General features: G+C 44.0%; 1 protein-coding gene across 2 annotated transcripts in view; it reads left to right on the top strand.

Annotated features, from left to right (window-relative positions):
* The window catches only part of LOC149443833 (tetraspanin-4-like), a 122,724-nt gene that overhangs the window by 63,994 nt on the left and 37,953 nt on the right, over positions 1-20,777 (top strand). For both annotated transcript variants that reach the window (XM_089655155.1, XM_089655154.1), the window contains 3 exons: positions 4,843-4,917; positions 7,396-7,497; positions 18,699-18,827. In XM_089655155.1, coding sequence (XP_089511281.1) covers positions 4,843-4,917; positions 7,396-7,497; positions 18,699-18,827 — 306 coding nt within the window. The remainder of the gene's footprint in view (positions 1-4,842; positions 4,918-7,395; positions 7,498-18,698; positions 18,828-20,777) is intronic.

The following is a 20,777-nucleotide window of genomic DNA, read 5'->3' as shown; positions in this document are numbered from 1 at the left end:
TCTGATATCTTCATTTACAATTGCCTTCCACATCCCACCAGTCAGCTTTTCTGAGTCTGGCAAATGTTGAGGTTGAATCCAGGCAAGTGAATGTGCTTGTATTCACCTAATTTTTTCAATAAGGTCCCGTTCACATGGGCTTTTAGATCAGGTCCACCTGCCAGTTTTTCAGGCAAACCTAGCTGGAAGCTTTATGCAAGTCTAAGGGCAGGTGGATGTAAACAGACAGGTTCTGTTTGGGTGAAGGTACTGCTTGTGACGTCATCGTGCAGTCCGAAACTAGGAAGTGATTTACCTGGTTCCCGGGACGGAGTGTTTTTGCATACATTTGCCACAGTTCCTTCTGATCTCTTCATTTACAATTGCCTTTCATATCCCCCCAGTCAGCTTTTATGATTCTGGCAAATGTTGAAGTTGAATCCAGGCAAGTGAATGTGCTTGTATTCACCTAATTTTTTCAATAAGGTCCCGTTCACGTGGGCTTTCAGATCAGGTCCACATGCCAGTTTTTCAGGCAAACCTAGTTGGAAGCTCCATGCAAGTTTAAGGGCAGGTGGATGTAAACAGACAGGTTCTGCTTGTGACGTCATCGTGCAGTCCGGAACTAGGAAGTGATTTACCCAGCTCCCGGGAGTCTTTTTACAGGCACCTATTATTTATGACTTTGAGTTAGAGGATTTGACAGTTGATCCGGAGGATGCCTTTTCCTTTAAACAGGGACCATTGAGATTCATATGCTCTCTTTGACTCTTGTCCATCAATTCTAGTAAGAGTTCCTAATGCACACTGAAGTGGTGGAGCACTTGGAGGTTTTATGGTGTGCACCAGGATTTTCTTTACAAGATTGACTTCTCTTGGGACAATTTTCATCACAGTTATTTTTATGAAACTCGATTCTTCTTTTTTGGGGGGATTTTTTTTGTTTATTATGCATTTATACTAGGGATGTACCGATATATCGGCGGCCAAAATGCACAGGATGAAAACAGTGTTATCAGCATTTTAACAATAAGAAAAAAAGTGCCGATAATGCCCACCAAAAAACGTGCGAGTTTACCCACGATTTTGTTGCGATTTTACCCGCAATTTTACCTGCGATTTTGCAACAATTTTACCACATGTAGGGTGCTTTTTTTTCAGAGGTCACGTTTCTCAAAAAACGCATAAAAAATGCAACACTGGTGCGTTTTTTGATGAAATTTTGCTGCATTTTCAATGCATTTCAAGCCTGGTTAACAACAATGCAGTTTGTGTTTTCTCTGTTTTGCAGTGCGTTTGCCATTTTTGCACACACTTTTGATCCTTTTTTGCATTTTTTAATGTTTTTTTTTTTTTTGGCCAGCTTGTTGCTGGGCAGATTAACCACCTACCATCCGTCCGTTTATATACAGCGGTGGCAGTTCAGGGTCGGGTGGCCATTTGTAAACGTCCTCCCAACCCCCTGCTTGTGTGCGCTCCCTGGGAGTGCGCAGCACCGCGATCCGGTGCCCGCTGTGTCCTCTGGTGACCTCTGTGCGAGGTCCCGATCATGTGATCACTGATTGGCCAATCAGTGATCACATGCAGAGTAGTAAGCAAGATGTCACTTCTGACATCATTGCTTACAACGTGTGAAATATGTGAATGATCACAGCGATCACATGGTACAAGGCAGCCTTGTACCATGTGACAAGCTGTGACCAATCACAGCTCACACAGTAGTTCTCAATGGCTGCAAGAATGCAGCCAGAGAGAAGGAGAAATTATTGCTTTTACAGCCTTCATGGGTGTACAACAACATTTAATACCTTGTAATCTTATACTTACAAGATATGAAAGTGCAAAAAGAATGGTTGGTTAAAAGACACGATGCTTCAAAATGTCGCCTTGTACAACTAGGGGCCGACCAAACCCAGACAACGGAAATGTTGTTATGGATACGAGACGTGTTCCAAACAAACATGCTTAATCTTGCAGATGATGTCATCCATATGCAGAGTTCTTCTTTCTTTCGCTGAGGAAGGAGTGGAGCCACTCCGAAACGCGTTGAACAAGTCTCATATCCATAACAACATTTCCGCTGTCTGGGTTCGGTCGGCCCCTAATCATACGAGGTGACATTTTGAAGTATCATGTCTTTTAATCAACCATTCTTTTTGCACTTTCATGTATTGTAAGTATATCTACAGATTACAAGGTATTAAATGTTGTTATGGATATGAGACTCACCAATGGGTTTCGGAGTGGCTCCACTCCTTCCTCTGGGAAAATAGAAAAGAACTCTGCATATGGATGACAGGATACCCAGTATGACTATGTGTGACTGGCCATAGAGGATATGAATTATGGAATCATCATTGATGTACAATTCCTGCAGAGATACTATTCTAATTGTCCCAATGCGTTTCGGAGTGGCTCCACTTCTTCCTTGGGAAAAGAGAGAAGAACTCTGCATATGGATGACATCATCTACAAGATTAAGCATGTTTGTTTGGAACACGTCTCATATCCATAACAATATGTAATACCTTGTAATCTGTAGATATACTTACAGTACATGAAAGTGCAAAAAGGATGGTTGATTAAAAGACATGATACTTCAAAATGTCACCTCGTATGACTAGGGTCCGACCGAACCCAGACAGTGGAAATGTTGTTATGGATATGAGACTTGTTCCAAACAAACATGCTTAATCTTGTAGATGATGTTATCCATATGCAGAGTTTTCCCTGCATTTTCCCCTTTCCCCTTTTCTCCCTTTTCCCTGAGGAAGGAGTGGTACCACTCCGAAACGCGTTGGACAATTAGAATAGTATCTCTGCAGGAATTGTACATCAATGATGATTCCATAATTCATATCCTCTATGGCCAGTCACACATAGTCATACTGGAGCCACTCCAAAACGCTTTTTTTTGGGGCCGACCGAACTCAAACGGCGGAAATGTTGTTATGGATATGAGACTTATTCCAAGCAAACATGCTTAATCTTGCAGATGATGTCATCCATACGCAGAGTTCTTCTCTCTTTTCCCTGAGGAAGGAGTGGAGCCACTCCGAAACGCATTGGAACAGTTAGAATAGTATCTCTGCAGGACTTGTACATCAACGATGGTTCCATAATTCATATCCTCTATGGCCAGTCACACATAGTCATCCTGGGTATCCTGTCATCCATATGCAGAGTTCTTCTCTCTTTTCCCTGAGGAAGGAGTGGAGCCACTCCGAAACGCGTTGGGACAATTATAATAGCATCTCTGCAGGTTTTGTACATCAACAATGATTCCATAATTCATATCCTCTATGGCCAGTCACACATAATCATCCTGGGTATCCTGTCATCCATACCCAGAGTTCTTCTCTCTTTTCCCTGAGGAAGGAGTGGAGCCACTCCAAAACGCGTTGGGACAATTAGAATAGTATCTCTGCAGGTTATTTACATCAATGATGATTCCATAATTCATATCCTCTATGGCCAGTCACACATAGTCACACTGGAGCCACTCCAAAACGCTTTTTTGTGGGGCCGACCGAACCCAGACAGCGGAAATGTTGTTATGGATATGAGACTTATTCCAAACAAACATACTTAATCTTGCAGATGATTTCATCCATATGCAGAGTTCTCTCTTTTCCCTGAGGAAGGAGTGGAGCCACTCCGAAACGTGTTGGGACAATTAGAATAGCATCTCTGCAGGTTTTGTACATCAACGATGATTCCTTAATTCATATCCTCTATGGCCAGTCACACATAGTCATCCTGGGTATCCTGTCATCCATACGCAGAGTTCTTCTTTCTTTTCCCTGAGGAAGGAGTGGAGCCACTCCGAAACATGTTGGAACAATTAGAATAGTATCTCTGCAGGAATTGTACATCAATGATGATTCCATAATTCATATCCTCTATGGTAGTGGTTCTCAACCTGTGGGTCGCGACCCCTTTGGGGGTCGAATGACCCTTTCACAGGGGTCGCCTAAGATCATCGGGAAAACACATATTTACGATGCGTAATGAGCAGCTACGGTGTAGAAAGCAGCTACTGTTTTGAAAGCAGCTACTGTGTAGAAAGCAGCTACTGTGATGAAAGCAGCTACTGTGTTGAAAGCAGCTACTGTGTAGAAAGCAGCTACTGTGTTGAAAGCAGCTACTGTGTTGAAAGCAGCTACTGTGTAGAAAGCAGCTGCTGTGTTGAAAGCAGCAGTATTGGAGGTAAAACGACACTTCATGAATTATAATTACTGGGTAAATAATTTTATGGTTGGGGGGGTCACCACAACATGAGGAACTGTATTAAAGGGTCGCAGAATTAGGAAGGTTGAGAACCACTGCTCTATGGCCAGTCACACTGGGTATCCTTATCATGTAAATTCATATTCTGGTTTCGATGCTGTATTATGACTCTGTATGATGTATTGTATTGTATGTCTATGTGTCATAACAATTTTTCACAAATAAAAATTTGTACTTTTTAAAATATTTATGGTACTATTTAAGCCTTCAAAGTCCTAGGGGGTCCCTCCTTCTTCATCTCCTTGTTATTTTAGGGATGGTGGCTAACAATCAGGAATTTTTCCTCTTTTCCATGTCTCTTTAAGGCAGCATTTTCCAACTCTCACTCTGCAGAGGGTTCCGCTGCAAAATACAGATCTCAGAATTCATTACAAAGCCGTATGGCAGGCAGGTTCTATTTATTTGCATTGTCAGTAATGACATACGGGGTTCTCTTTCAGGATATCATGGTGTAGCAGCAGTTGAAGAGCAGGAGGGAGGGGGGGGGGGCTGCCTGTAGCTCAGATGAAAAGATCTTTGATAATGTTGTCACGTGTGAATGTCTAACGACAGCCATATTCTCTCTCTCCGCAGTTCTTTGTAGTGCTGTTGATCATCTTTCTTCTTGAAATAATCAGTCTCGTCCTGTTTTTCGCCTACAATGACAATGTAAGTGCTCAGTGCCGGGTTTTATCTCTCTATTGTTTGCCTGTCAGTATCATGTTTTTGGCCACATTAAAGGAGAACTCTGCATCTTTTTTTTATTTCTATAGTTTAGGCTTTTATAATTAAAAAACAAATGTGTCTCTACTAGTAATATAGTTATGAACTGTATCAAATCATACACCTAGAATATATGAAAACAAATATCTGTGCAGTACATATCTGTATATATCAGTGGTCCCAAACTGTGGTCTGGGGGCCCTTTGCTCGCTTTTATCATGTCCTTGGGGCACTATTTCATTCACAGGTACCAGGAATGGGGCAAAATTTCCCCCACTGACACCTAAGATGAGGCACAATTCCTGCCAAAGATACTAATGATGGAGCACAATTCCTCCCAATGACACCAACAATAAGGGCCCAATGACTCCAACGATGGAGAACAATTCCTCCCAATGACACCAACAATAAGGGCGCAATTTTTCCCAATTACACCAACAATAAGGGCCTAATTTTTCCCAATGACACCCAATATGGGGCCCTTAATTTTCCCATAGACACCTAAGATGAGGCACAATTCCTGCCAAAGATTCTAACGATGGGGCACAATTTCACCTAATGACACCAACAATGGGGCACAATGACTCCAACGATGGAGCACCATTCCTCCCAATGACACCAACAATAAGGGCCCAATTTTTCCCAATGACACCAACAACAAGGGCCCAATTTTTCCCAATGACACCCAATATGGGGCCCTTAATTTTCCCACAGACACCTAAGATGAGGCACAATTCCTGCCAAAGATACTAACGATGGGGCACAATTCCTCCTAATGAAACCAACAATGGGGCCCAATAACACCAATGACGGAGCATAATTCCTCCCCATGACACCAATGATGGGGCCCAATTTCTCCCAATGACACCAATAATGGGCACAATTCCTTCCAATGACACCAACGATGAGGCACAATTCCTCCCACTAACACCAAAGATGGGGCAGCCCCCCTAATAACTGAAAGATAATAAACTGGTCCTTTATTTAGAAAGTTTGGGGACCCAATATATATATATACCCACATGGAAGAAAAATATAGTGCCCCATCATTGGCATTAGTGGGAGGAATAGTGCCCCATCATTGGTATCAGTGGGAGGAATAGTGCCCCATCATTGGTATCAGTGGAAGGAATAGTGCCCCATCATTGGTATTAGTGGGAGGAATAGTGCCCCATCATTGGTATCAGTGGGAGGAATAGTGCCCCATCATTGGTATCAGTGGGAGGAATAGTGTCCCATCATTGGTATCAGTGGGAGGAATAGTACCCCATCATTGTGTCAGTGGGAGGAATAGTGCCCCATCATTGGTGTCAGTGGGAGGAATAGTGCCCCATCATTGGTGTCAGTGGGAGGAATAGTGCCCCATCACTGGTATCAGTGGGAGGAATAGTGCCCCATCATTGGTATCAGTGGAAGAAATAGTGCCCCATCATTGGTATCAGTGGAAGGAATAGTGCCCCATCATTGGTATCAGTGGGAGGAATAGTGCCCCATCATTGGTATCAGTGGGAGAAATAGTGCCCCATCATTGGTATCAGTGGGAGGAATAGTGCCCCATCATTGGCATCAGTAGGAGGAATAGTGCCCCATCATTGGTATTTCTGGGAGTAATAGTGCTCCATCATTGGTATCAGTGGGAAAAATAGTGTGCCATCATAGGTATCAGTGGGTGGAATAGCACCCCATCAATGGTGTCAGTGGGAGGAATAGTGCTCCGTCATTGGTATCAGTGGGAGGAATAGCACCCCATCAGTGGTGTCAGTGGGAGAAATAGTTCTCCGTCATTGGTATCAGTTGTAGGAATAATGCCCCAAGGGCCAGATAAAAGCAAGGAAAGGGCCACATCTGGCCCCCGTGCTGCAGTTTGGACACCACTGGCCTAGGTGATTAGAAACGGAAGTTGTCCCCCCCCCCCCCCCCCCTTCCTCGTAGTCTTCTAGGACATGTGACAGGTCCCAAAAGACTACAGGACCATTCACAAACAGCGCGGCGCTACTTGTGCATTCGCAGTGGGTACCCGGCTGTGAAACCGCAAGCTCTCACAGCTGGGTGCCCACACTGAAGATGCCGGTGCCGAGAAGACAGAACGTTCGGTCAGCCCGGCAGGTGTGAGGACACCACGGGACCGAGGGTCAGATGAGTGGCCATTTTTTTAACAGTCAGCAGCTGCAGTTTTTGTAGCTGCAGACTTTTATTTTTTTTTAATTCCGACTGGACCTTCGCTTTCAATGATTAAACCCGGGCAGACTTGCTTATGAACAAATGAAAAGATGCAAAATAGAAAAGATGGACATGCTGTGACTTCATTGTATGTGATTTTTAAATATTTGTGACAGCTGACACTTCTACCATCCTGAAGTTTTCTGCATGTCAATCGGGCCACACACACATCTGTCATCTGTCAAAACTTTTTTTTCCCAACAGTTTCACAGTTACGCCCAAGAAGACCTGAAGAAAGGTTTAGCGCTGTATCAAACAAAAGATAATCTAGGACTAACGAATGCTTGGGACATAGTGCAGACTGAGGTATGTACATTGTGCACACTCATGTTACTTTTATACAATTATATTTGCTGGAGATTCTGACAGCAAGTGCCTCGCGCACGGCGAAGTCTCCTGCTGTATACTCCATGATATGAAATACTGCAGGTCACGCAACTAGGAGGGGAGAGCAGAGTGATGAACTCATCAGCCTGCTGCTGCTTCTGCATTGTCAAGTCGAAGGCTGGGGACAGAAAGATGACCTTGCTGTATTTAAACATGCAAAAAAGAGAAAAGTCAGGTCACCAACCTGGCTTTGCTATGTGGAAGGGTTGTGGAGATCTCAGGAGTGGTTGGGCCAAAATGTAAAATTTTAACAGCTCTTACATGTGCATTTGGCTATTTACTTGGAGTTCAGCTTAAAGTGGCTGTAAACCCTTACATATACCCAGTGAAGTACATGACCTCCAGCGATACACAGAGATGACAAAAATCATCCTATAAAAGCTGTACCTGTTTATCTCTAGCACTCTCTTCTCCGTAGCCATTCAAAGTGCTGAATTTATAAAGCTTGTCTGAGAGGTCACAAAAAAAATAAGGAGAGCTGAAATTATGCACTGTAGAGCTCAGTGAGAAGAGCTCTGAAAGCTGATTGGAGAGAGGTGACACACCTCCTTCACACAACTCACAGGAACAGAGTTGAGGCTGTCAATCTGCTGGAGATCCCCCACCACTGCCACCATTTTTCTCTTGGTGTCAGGAAAACTTGTCAGAAGTGACTCGTGCTGATAACATAGGAATGAGGCAGCAGACAGAAATGGCACTTAACTCTCTGAACTGAGACAAGCACACACTATAGAGGGATATTCTTTGTTCATATTTCATGTCTGTGGTTTACAACCACATTAAAGAAGGTCATTACATTTTTCTTACAGTCCTGTCCCCTATGGGAAAAATGACATGTAGTACTTTGTCCTGCTCCCTAAGTGCTTTCTAACCCTATGAGTACCAACCTGTCCCACATCCCCCCTGTCCTAGCCGTTCTAGCAACAGCTTTTAAGGAGACGGCTGATTCATAAATGCAGTTTGCCTTGGCTGTGAACACTTTCCACAGACAAGCAGCGGCAAGAGGAGTGCAGAGCCTAACATGCCTCACCTCCCTCTGCTTTCCTTGTGTGTAGAAACAGCTTTTAAGGAGACGGCCGATTCATAAATGCAGCTTGCCTTGGCTGTAAGCACTTTCTACAGACAAGCAGTGGCAAGAGGAATGCAGAGAATGACATGTCCCACCTCCCTCTACATTCCTCTTGCTGCTGCTTGTCTGTAGAAAGTGCTCACAGCTGAGGCAAGTTGAACTCATGAATCAGTCGTCTCCTTAAAAGCTGTTATTAGATCAGCCACTTTCTGCAGTCAAGCAGTGGCAAGAGGAATGCAGAGAATGACATGCCCCATCTCCCTCTGCATTCCTCTTGCCACTCCTTGCTTGTAGATAGTGCTCACAGCCGAGGCAAGCTGAACTCATGAATCAGCTGTCTCCTTAAAAGCTATTATTAGATTGGCCACTTTCTGCAAACAAGAAGCGGCAAGAGGAATGCAGTGCCTGACATACCCCACCTCCCTCTGCATTCCTTGTCTGTAGAAAGTGCTCACATCCAAGGCAGGCTGCACTTATGAATCAGCCGTCTCCTTAAAAGCTGTTATTAGATCAGCTACTTTCTACAGACAAGCAGTGGCAAGAGGAATGCAGAGAATAACATGTCCCTCCTCTCTGCATTCCTCTTGCCACTGCTTGTCTGTAGAAAGTGCTTACAGCCGAGGCAAGCTTCACTCATGAATCAGCCGTCTCCTTAAAAGCTGTTATTAGATTGGCTACTTTCTACAGACAAGCAGTGGCAAGAGAAATGCAGAGGTTGGTGGGGCATGTCAGGCTCTATATTCCTCTTGCCACTGATTGTCTGCAGAAATAGGCTGAGGCAAGCTGCACTCATGAATCAGCCATCTCCTTAAAAGCTGTTATTAGATTAGCCTATTTCTGCAGACAATCAGTGGCAAGAGGAATGTAGACCTCTGAATTTCTCTTGCCACTGCTTGTCTGTAGAAAGTAGCCAATCTAATAACAGCTTTTAAGGAGACGGCTGATTCATGAGTGAAGCTTGCCTCGGCTGTAAGCACTTTCTACAGACAAGCAGTGACAAGAGGAATGTGGAGGGAGGTGGGACGTGTCATTCTCTGCATTCCTCTTGCCACTGCTTGTCTGTAGAAAGTAGCCGATCTAATAACAGCTTTTAAGGAGACGGCTGATTCATAAGCGCAGCTTGCCTTGGCTGTAAGCACTTTCTACAGACAAGCAGTGGCAAGAGGAATGCAGAGAATGACACGTCCCACCTCCCTCCACATTCCTCTTGTCACTGCTTGTCTGTAGAAAGTAGCTGATCTAATAACAGCTTTTAAGGAGACGGCTGATTCATGAGTGCAGCTTGCCTCAGCTGTAAGCACTTTCTACAGACAAGCAGTGACAAGAGGAATGTGGAGGGAGGTGGGACGTGTCATTCTCTGCATTCCTCTTGCCACTGCTTGTCTGTAGAAAGTGCTTACAGCCAAGGCAAGCTGCACTTATGAATCAGCCGTCTCCTTAAAAGCTGTTATTAGATCGGCTACTTTCTACAGACAAGCAGTGGCAAGAGGAATGTAGAGGGAGGTGGGACATGTCATTCTCTGCATTCCTCTTGCCACTGCTTGTCTGTAGAAAGTGCTTACAGCCAAGGCAAGCTGCGCTTATGAATCAGCCGTCCCCTTAAAAGCTGTTATTAGTTCGACTACTTTCTACAGACAAGCAGTGGCAAGAGGAATGTAGAGGGAGGTGGGACATGTCATTCTCTGCATTCCACTTGCCACTGCTTGTCTGTAGAAAGTGCTTACAGCCAAGGCAAGCTGTGCTTATGAATCAGCCGTCTCCTTAAAAGATGTTATTAGATCAACTACTTTCTACAGACAAGCAGTGGCAAGAGGAATGTAGAGGGAGGTGGGACATGTCATTCTCTGCATTCCTCTTGCCACTGCTTGTCTGTAGAAAGTGCTTACAGCCAAGGCAAGCTGCGCTTATGAATTAGTCGTCTCCTTAAAAGCTGTTATTAGATCGGTTACTTTCTACAGACAACAGTGGCAAAAGGAATGCAGATAATGACATGCCCACCTCCCTCTGCATTCCTCTTGCCACTGCTTGTCTGTAAAAGGTACTCACAGCCAAGGCAAGCTGCACTTATGAATTAGCCGTCTGTTGTCGTATTGGCTACAGCAGGAGGGAAGGAGAGCAGGTTATACCTCCGAACAAGGATTAGGAAGCTTTTTAGCAACATGGGCACATGATTGTTACAAAAATAAAATATAATAGATCTTTGGAGGTGGGGGGTTAACACAGTACAGCAGGGTAAACCTAGAATGTATTCACATCCAAGAAAGAATTAAAATACCCCAAAGAAGCTCATATTTGAGAGTTGCTGCCAGTTCACGTGAGCAATTACTCTGCAGCGATTTTCAGGTGAAGCTGATCAGGGATGATGCCATTGCGACACAATGGAGGTCACACGCTGTTATTATTCTCATCCATTAGTCACAGCACTCTCCTGTCATTGTGTTTGTGGCTAATAAATCCCTTGAACCTGCTAATTCTCCCCTCTGAACCAGACTGTGATATATTAGAGCTCGCAGTAATCAGATAGGATCGTATTTGTAAGCGTTTTATCGCTCTGTACTGTTTTACGGAGCTCTGCAACGCTTCGCTGCCTTCATTTTGCATGTTTGTCGGTTTTATGATAGAATGAATTGCAAAGCATTACTGGTGGCAATACCAATTATATAGAAAGTCGCGAAAAAAGTCTTACCAAAAAGAAACAGTATCCAGAATAACCAAAAGGTAAATTAACGATCTTTTAAATAATAGTGTGTTACCAAGGTGCCAACACGACCACATTGTAATGTACACTGTATGTTAAAGTGTATGTAAAGCCTCACCTTGTAAAAAAAGTTATAATCCTACACCCATAGTTGATCCAGAGGAAGGCAAAAAACCCAGCAAAGCACGATCCAATTGGCTCCTGCAGGGGAAAAAAATTCCTTCCTGATCCCCCGAGAGGCGATCGGATATTCCCCGGATCAACTTTACCTATAAATGTTATATCCAGTTATATTATGTGTATCCAGGAAAGAATCCAGGACTTTTTTTCACCCAGCCCACTATGTCCAGCACCATAGCATGACACAGAACTCACAGAATATATACAGTTACCTAGCATGCCTTCAGAGAGCACGGGGACAAGTTCATGTAGTGCCAAGGGCAAGAATGCGGAACTGCACCCCCTCCCCCACTGCTAATGCATACCATAGAATGGGTTTAGTATCCTGTGTCCATTTTCTGCCCCCTTGCTCCGCTATGCCCAGGGCAGCTGTCCCTCTTGCCCACCCCTTATCCCTTCCCTGCCATCACCCACATGGAAGAAAAATATATATTAAATATACTTTAAAAATATTCTTCCCAAATATATTGACATATATTTGAAATACTACAATTTTAGCCGTATTTAATGTATTTCAAAATATATTTCAATATATATATATACTGTATGTTGAAATGCATTTTTTATATATTACAAAATATATGAAAAATATTTTTAAAAATACATGTTCAAATATACTGTATGTCTTTAAAAATACATTTAATATACATTTTTTTTAAATGCATTTACAAATATATGTAAAAATATATGTTAGCATTACTTTTTTATATGTTAAAAAGAATCTGAAGAATATATTTAAATATTTGTAAAAATATTTTTCATATATTTTGTAATATATAAAAACGCATTTTAACATACAGTATATATGTGTGTGTATATATATATTATATATTATTTATATATTTTTCATATATTTTGTAATATATAAAAACGCATTTTAACATACAGTGTATATGTGTATGTGTGTGTGTATGTATATGTGTATATATATATATATAATTTTCTTTTAATATATTGAATACGGCTAAAATTGTAGCATTTCAAATATATGTCAATATATTTGGGAAGAATATTTTTAAAATATATTTAATATATATTAAAATATATTTTTCTTCCATGTGGGCAGAGCCAATCTGTTTGGGATAGACCAGGGCTGTATCAATATTCATGCTACCATTTGCACAGATCCACAGCTATTATCCAGAAGCTTCTCAAGTTTTCTGGATGCAGAGGGAGCTATCAGGCTGGTAGCAGCTGAACAAACTGAGCAGACCTTACTAGCAGAACACATCAACACTGATTACAGTGTGCAAGTTATGATTTTATTTAAAGAGGAGATCCGGCCCCCCCTCTCAAAAATAAGAAGTCAGCAGCTACAAATACTTTAGCTGCTGACTTTTAATATTAGGGCACTTACCTGTCCAGGGATCCAGCAGTGTCCTCACCCCCAGCCAATTCTTAAGTCAGCTGGCGCTGCCATCTTGACTAAGGGTAACCAGCAGTGAAGCCTTGGGGCTTCACAGCCAGTTTCCTACTGCGCATGCACGAATCACTCTGTGCTTTGGGAATGGGCCACAGTCCTCTGGGACCTGTGAAATGTCCCAGAGGGTTGCAGGGGGGAAAGAGGGAGCCGAACATCCGGCTCAGTTCGCAAACTGAGCCAGAAGTGGGAGTGGGTACCTGTCAAAACCAAGTGCCTGCTCCCCTCCCAAAAAGTGCCAAATGTGGCAGCGAAGGATGGGAGGAGGCAGATAATTGGAGCTTCCACTTTTGAGTGGAACTCCGCTTTAACAACAGTTGCATCCACACTGTCTACAGTGTGACAACTGTATGTACCTATCAAAATACAAACTAAATCTAACTATCTAAACCTAGCACCTGTCTTGGAGAGTGCTACCTGTGAATGGGGTTAGATATTGGAGGACAGCATTGTCCCCAGTGAAACAAAGGACTCAAGGGTTCTCTGCTGCAGACAACGTTTGATGAACGGGGTCTTCTATGCGTAAATGTCTGAGTACCCTTTAAGATTCCCCACACAAGGGTAAAATGACCGATCTACTGCCACCATTCCTGAATGAGCCCAAAATGTCACACTGTGTTGTATAAGAAAGTTTCCTGATGGTGGCTCTCCCTCTGATGACCAGAGAGCCTCCAATCCTCTGATTCTTCCTGAAAGGAGGAGTGGCAGTGGCTGTCTCAGCACTGCTTTCCGGATAATTCTGAAACCACAGTGGTCACAGGTCTGTAATGCTTGAACCGCATGATTGATGGCTACATCTGGTTGAAAACTCATGCAGACACTCTCATAGGTGAGGACCCCATGGACCTGGATGTCTAGGTAGGACAACTAACCAGAGCTTGGACAGTATGCCCTGGAGCTCTGGGTCACCGTGCAGCCAATGTGCTTAGAGGGTCTTTTTTTATATACTATGTGTCAGGGCTCCCGGTAAGACCAGAGATGCGTGAACTGACACAGGGAAATGCAGGCTCAAGTATGGTGTAACAATATAATTTATTAAGGGTTATACACAAATATAACGCACAATATAACAAAACCAAACCTCCAACTGATAACGGAATGTACACAGACAAGAGCAGTCAGGGCTGGCGAGGTGGAGTGGTCAGGCGGGCCGGGTCAGGAATCATCGGGCAGACAAGACACAAAGGAGTAGGCAGAGCGTAGTCAGACGGGCCGGGTCAGGAACAATCAGGCAGACAAGGTACCAAAGGAGCAGGCTGGTCAGGAATAGCAGAGGTCAGGACAGGCGGAGTTCATTCAGGGTCAGGATCAAGCAGAATCAGGAATCAGGCAGGAAGCAGACAGGATGCAGGTACAGGGGCTCATGGGAAACATACACCAAGGCCCTGACTGCAGGTCTGGCCATTCCTTAAATACACTTCCTGCAATCAGCCTCAGGTGATGGCTGACTGCAGGAGTGAGCTTCTGGTTGCTGAGAGCACCCGCTGGCCAACCCTGGTACTGCAGCCCACAAGGTAGGTGAGTCCCACCACCATTGACAAGTCCATTCCTGACACTATGTTTTGGAGGATCTCTGGTGCAGCAAAAGGTTTTGTTATGGAGTTGCGAATCCCATTGTCCCAAGAGTGGACTGGCTCACTTTCATTAAAATGAACCAGTCCTAGATTACCATCAACTACAAAACCCCTTAGTCTGATGCTACAGAATAAACTTTTGAGTTGCTCTCCTCGTTCATTTAGACAATATTTGCTTATCCCGGAGCAGGGGCGGACTGACCATTTGGAAACTCGGGCACTGCCTGAGGGCCCTGGGTCAGTAGGGGGCCCCATGAGATGCCCCTGGTACCTTTTTCATAGGCTTTTTTTAGTTTGGGCAAGGACACAGGGGCCCCATGATCCCCTATTGCCCCAGGGCCCCATGAGTTGTCAGTCCGCCCCTGTCCCGGAGTTCACCAATTTGTTCCTCTTTATAGTAGCATGGAGCAGCCTTCAACCTTCTTAGAGCTATGCAGCTGTGGGACCTTTGCCTCATTCTTTACATTAACATGGTAGCCATGGTCACGTGGCTTGTGGGTCCATAAGTAATATGACTTGGCTACAACAGATATGTGGTTTATCTTCGGGCTCTAGGGTGAAGCTATCTTTACACCAAAATTCTTTGCATTGATGTGTGTTAATATTTTAAGAAGGGTTTCATTTTAGTTGACCCAAATAGCAAATTCAGTATTCGTGACTTTTCCGTGTACTGTAACTGGTGTGATCACATTCTGTTTATAAATATTATTTCTTATGCCTTTTACTGTGTTGGAAAATGCAGAATAGTGCATCAACTTAGAATCAGATGACAGTGTTTGTATTAATTGTCTGATTAGGTTTTATTCGTTATAGTATTTCACATTGAAGACCTAAAGTGGTATTAAAACCAAAAGCAAAACTTTAATATATTGCAGCTTACCAATGATTAGAGTTGGCTGTATTATTATTATTATTATACAGTATTTATATAGCGCCAAAGGGTATGCTCAGCGCTGTACATTATAGTGGGGGACAGAACATGAGACAAGACAGTAACAATACAATACACGAGGGGTTCGAGGGCCCTGCTCTTTCGAGCTTACAATCTAGGAGGGAATAGTTTTCTTTTTCTAGGCTTTTTTTTCTCTCTGTTTTTACCTATTTGGGCAGTACAGAGGTTTAATGGTTAGCACTTCCACCTGGCAGTACTAGGGTTTTTGGTTTGAATCCCAACCACGGCACCACCTGCCTGGAGTTTGCATGTTCTCCCTGTGCCTGCATCAGGTACTCTGGTTTCCTCCCAGCCTCCAAAGACATGCTGATAGGTGAATTGGCTCCTGTCTAAATTGGCCCTAGTATGTGCATGTGTGAATGTAAGTCTGGGACCTTTTGATTGTACACCCCTTGGGGGTGATGTGAATATACAATTGAGGGTTAGGAACTGATGTGAATGTACATTTGAGGGTTAGGGACTGATGTGAATGTACAATATATATGTAAAGTGCTGCGTAAATTGATGGCGCTATCAGGGGCGGACTGACCATTTGGAAACTCGGGCACTACCCGAGGGCCCAGGGTCAGTAGGGGGCCCCATGAGATGCCCCTGGTACCTTTTTCATAGGCTTTTTTGAGTTTGGGCAAGGACACAGGGGCCCCATGATCCCCTTTTGCCCCTGGGCCCCATGAGTTGTCAGTCCGCCCCTGAGCGCTATATAAGTACCTGTAATAAATAAAACAAATAAAATTGATCTGGCCAGTGACACACCCCCTGTATTAAGATCAGGGAGTCCCTGGGGTTGGTGTCACCCGGTGCAGTAACACATGGTGTCACCCCTCCAGAGGTGGGCAGTCCCTGTCATGCACAAACAGCCTGGCTGGCTCTTCCCCTCCCTGTGTCCCCGTCGCACCCCCCAGACCGGTGCTGCAAGATCAGTTATCCCCATATAGGTTGCATGCCGACGATCCCCGCAAGATGGACCGGATCTGCGGATTTGGGAGCATAATGGATCGTCGGCTTGCTTTAAAACTTTCCTTTTCTGGTCTTCAAAGCTGCAAACTTCAGTGAAGCTGATTGGCTCCGTCTCCGAGCCTCCGACGACGTTAGATTCGATCACATGCGCAGTTCGGAACCGCCGGTTCCTTCCTGTTCCTTAATCCCGGTGTTTATTATTCGTTTGAAACTAATGATCAATCCAGAATTTGGCGCCACTGCCTTGCAAAAGCTCATGGAGAGGGTCCGGCCGATCGGGCCAAATATAATTTCTGCTCTTTTTTAATTTAGGTGTCACCCCGTGTGTCACCCCCCTCCCCCCCGCTCCCACCTGGGGACGCAACTGATTAAGATGCCTATACTCTGGATAAGGCAGCAACAGAAACACCTTTGGACAGCAGCATTGTCAGTCTGGGGGGGGGGGGCATAGTGTTGGATGCACTAGCGGATTTAGATACATTAACAATTTAAAGACAAACTCCAGCTAACACATTACAGTCAGTTACAGCAGCAGCTTTGTTCCTTTTCAGATAAAGGTTTTACATGAATAAATAAAAGTTGACCACCCCTGTCAGTGTTAAATGGTTTGTCTCAACCGTCTAACTCAACCTATCTCAACCAGGGTTCCATGAAACCCTTGGGTTCCTCCAGAAACTGCTAGGGGGTTCCTGGAGCAATGAGAAACAGCTGCATCCCAGATAGGTAACCACTGATACCTATAATGTTTTTAGATATCTCTAAGGCTGGCCATACATTATACAATTTTCTTGAGATTTTTGGTTTAGATTTACCAAATCGTTGTTAGGTCAAACCTAACAACACTTTCAATTGCATCCAATTAGGCAGGTTCTTGCACTACGTAGTTGAAGGTAAATCCAAAGGAAATTGGGCAGAAATTGGACAGAAAATTGCATTGCATATGGCCAGCCAAAGAGTAGGGGAGGGGTAGAAGTCACATCGAAAGTTGCAACCTTCCTCTACTCTTTTCCAAAAAATGTTTTGTCAGGAGATTGGCTTATTCTATTTTCATTGTCTTTGGAGTTGCTGTTTAACCTCCCTGGAGGTATTCCCGAGTGTAGCTCGGGGTAAAGTTTCAGAACCAAAAGCGGTAACCCCCCCCCCCCGAGCTACACTCGGGAATACCCTGCAGCGTTGCTCTGGGATCCCTGGATCACTTACCTTGTCCTGCGCTCCCGCGATGTCCCCCCTGAAGCATCCCCGGCCATCTCCTCTGGCCGATGCCGGGGTTCCGTTCCCTGAAAGCGTCGGGACGTACGGGGGACGGAAACGGTGGGAGATTCAAAAATGTAAAAGTTTTACATACACATAATGTACTAAAATATGATAGTCTTCCATTACTATATCAAACCATTTCACATACATTTTGTCCCGAGTGCTTTGTCCGGCGCCCTGCCTGCATTTTTACTGTTCTTTCTGCCTGGAAACTGAGAAACGTCCATGGCGTCCAAAAAGCGCCCCTTTAGGTCAAAAGCGGTTTTAGACCGGCTAGAGAACAGTGATAGTAAATCAGAACCACTTGCAGAATTGAGTGATAATGATTCGAGGGGGAAATTCCTCATCAGACACTGAAAACGATTTTGCGACTTTGCTCAGCGATGTGCGAACTTGGCGCTATATTTCATATTTCAGTGTTTTTGGTTTGATTAAATTATTGAATTAAATGTATTATTATTATATTATTATTATTTTTTATGATTATTTATTATATTATAATTTATGATTTCGTGTTTCAAATTTTATCCTACCCGGGATGTTTACTAGACTCTTGTTCGGACAGATTTCAGTGAGTTATTCCTAAAAATTACTGGCCTACAATAAAAAAAATACATATTTCCATGCAAAAAAATGTACCGCTTTGAGCACAGAAATATGGACATAATCAGACCGCTAGGGAGGTTAAATTTTGAACCTGGCCAGGCCTGAAACCTATCTATGATAAGAACAGTCTGAAGTGCAGGTACCTTTGCCTACAAACACCGTTCTATACCAAGCAACGTCATGTATCTATATGTTGACACTTTCTTCCAGGGATGTTTACTAGACTCTTGTTCGGACAGATTTCAGTGAGTTATTCCTAAGAATTACAGGCCTACAATAAAAAAAAACTACAAATTTCCATTGAAAACAACGTACCGCTTTGAGCACAGAAATACTGACATAATCAGACCGCTAGGGAGGTTAAATGGACACTGTTAGTGTATATGTTACTGATGTTGTCTCCCTTTCAGTTCCGTTGCTGTGGCGTGAAGAATTACACTGATTGGCTGGAAATGAGGAACAGCAGTATCGTGCCCCACTCTTGTTGTACAGAGCACAGTGCATCCTGCCAAAGCAACCCCAGCACTTGGTGGACAGAGGTGAGTCCCTTATACTATCGGTAACATAAAAAGGTTCTCGGTAGAGTTTGTAATTGAATGGCAAATGAGATAAATCCGTCTCCTGCAGGAGTGAATAGCCAGCAGAGCTCGGCCCGACAATTTCCAAGGGCGTGATTATTTAAACCTCATTATAGAAGCAGCCTGCCATGTTACAGAAAGACTAAGGGGGAGATTTACTAAAACTGGAGGGTGCAAAATCTGGTGCAGCTCTGTATAGAAACCAATCAGCTTCCATTGTCAAAGCTTAATTGAACAAATTGAAGTTGGAAGCTGATTGGCTGCCATGCACAGCTGCACCAGATTTTGCACTCTTCAGTTTTACTAAATCTCCCTCTATGTATATTATTATTATTATTATACAGTATGTATAAAGTGCCAATAGTTCGCTCAGCGCTGTACATTACAAAGGGGGACAGAACATGTGACAGAACAATACCAATACAATGCAAAACATGAGGGGACCGAGGGCCCTGCTCTTTCGAGCTTACAATCTAGGAGGGAGGGGATGGTGGCACAGGAGGAGATAGCTGTGGGGGATGGAGTGGTAGGAAGAGTGGAGGAGGTCGGCAAGTTAGCAGGGGGTGGGGTAGGCTTCCCTGAAGAGATGGGTTTGCAGGGTGCGCCTAAAGGAGAGGAGAGTAGGTGATAATCTGATGGATTGGGGTAGGGAGTTCCAGAGGATGGGTGACACCCTGGAGAAGTCCTGGAGGCGGGCATGGGAGGAGGAGACCAGGGAACTAGGGAGAAGGAGGTCTTGAGAGGAGCGGAGTGTGCGTGTTGGGCGGTACTTGGATATTAGGTCAGTGATGTAGTTCGGGGCAGTATGGTGGACGGCTTTGTACGTCAGTGTTAGGATTTTGAATTTGATCCGTTGCGCAATCGGAAGCCAGTGGAGGGATTGGCAGAGGGGGGTGGCGGAGATGGAGAGGTTGGAAAGGTGAATGAGTCTGGCTGCCGTATTCAGGATGGACTGAAGCGGGGATAGCCCGCGGCGAGGCAGGCCAGTGAGGAGGGAGTTGCAGTAGTCGAGTCGTGATATGATGAGGGAGTGGATGAGCTGTTTAGTGGTTTCTGGGGTTAGGAACGTGCGGATTTTGGCGATGTTGCGGAGGTGGAGTCTGCACGAGTTTGTTAAAGATTGGACTTGGGGCTGGAAGGATAGGTTGGAGTCCAGAATGACACCAAGTACTCTGGCCTGTCTCCATGTACATGGGACGTTTTTGCTGCAGCTCTTTTTGACTTTTGACGGTTTTTCTACAGCTAGTAAACCCCCCCAGCATGTTACCCTATGTGTCCATGCACACATAGACTGGAATCAATGTTTTTTAGCTGGAAAAAAAACCCAGGACTGGTGGCTTTCTAGAGGAGTTTTTTAGCTGTAAAAGCGCACTGCAAAATGCGGTAAAACGCCGCAAGGATGTTTTTTTGACCCCCCAAAAAATCAAATGAGATTAGCAGCACTCTGTTTAGGAGACTGCTTCTAATCTCAGCTTGTTACCTGTATGAAAGACACCTGGTAGCCAGAAATCCTGCTGAATGATAAGGGATCAAATACTTATTTCCCTCATGAACATGCAAATCAGTGCATCATTTGTTAGACACGCATTTCTTTGAATTTTTTGTTGCTATTCTGTCTCTCAGTGTTACAATACACCGAACATTCGATTTTTAGACCGATCATTTTTTTGTGAGTGGGCAAACATTGAACATCAGCCGGGGATCAAATACTTATTTCCTTTACTGTAACTCCAAAGACATGCTGATAGGTGAATTGGCTCCTGTCTAAATTGTCCCTAGTATGTGTATGTATGAATGTGAGTTAGGGACCTTAGATTGTACGCCCCTTGAGGGTTAGGGACTGATGTGAATGTACAATATATATGTAAACCTGATAGCGCTGCGAAAACTGATGGCGCTATATATGTTCCT

Source organism: Staurois parvus, unplaced genomic scaffold, assembly GCF_062004578.1.
Source record: "Staurois parvus isolate SC_StPar_1 unplaced genomic scaffold, SC_StPar_1.0 ptg000827l, whole genome shotgun sequence".
Classification (NCBI taxonomy): domain Eukaryota; kingdom Metazoa; phylum Chordata; class Amphibia; order Anura; family Ranidae; genus Staurois; species Staurois parvus.
Note: the sequence above shows the minus strand (reverse complement) of the source record. Positions and strands in the feature narration are given on the sequence as shown.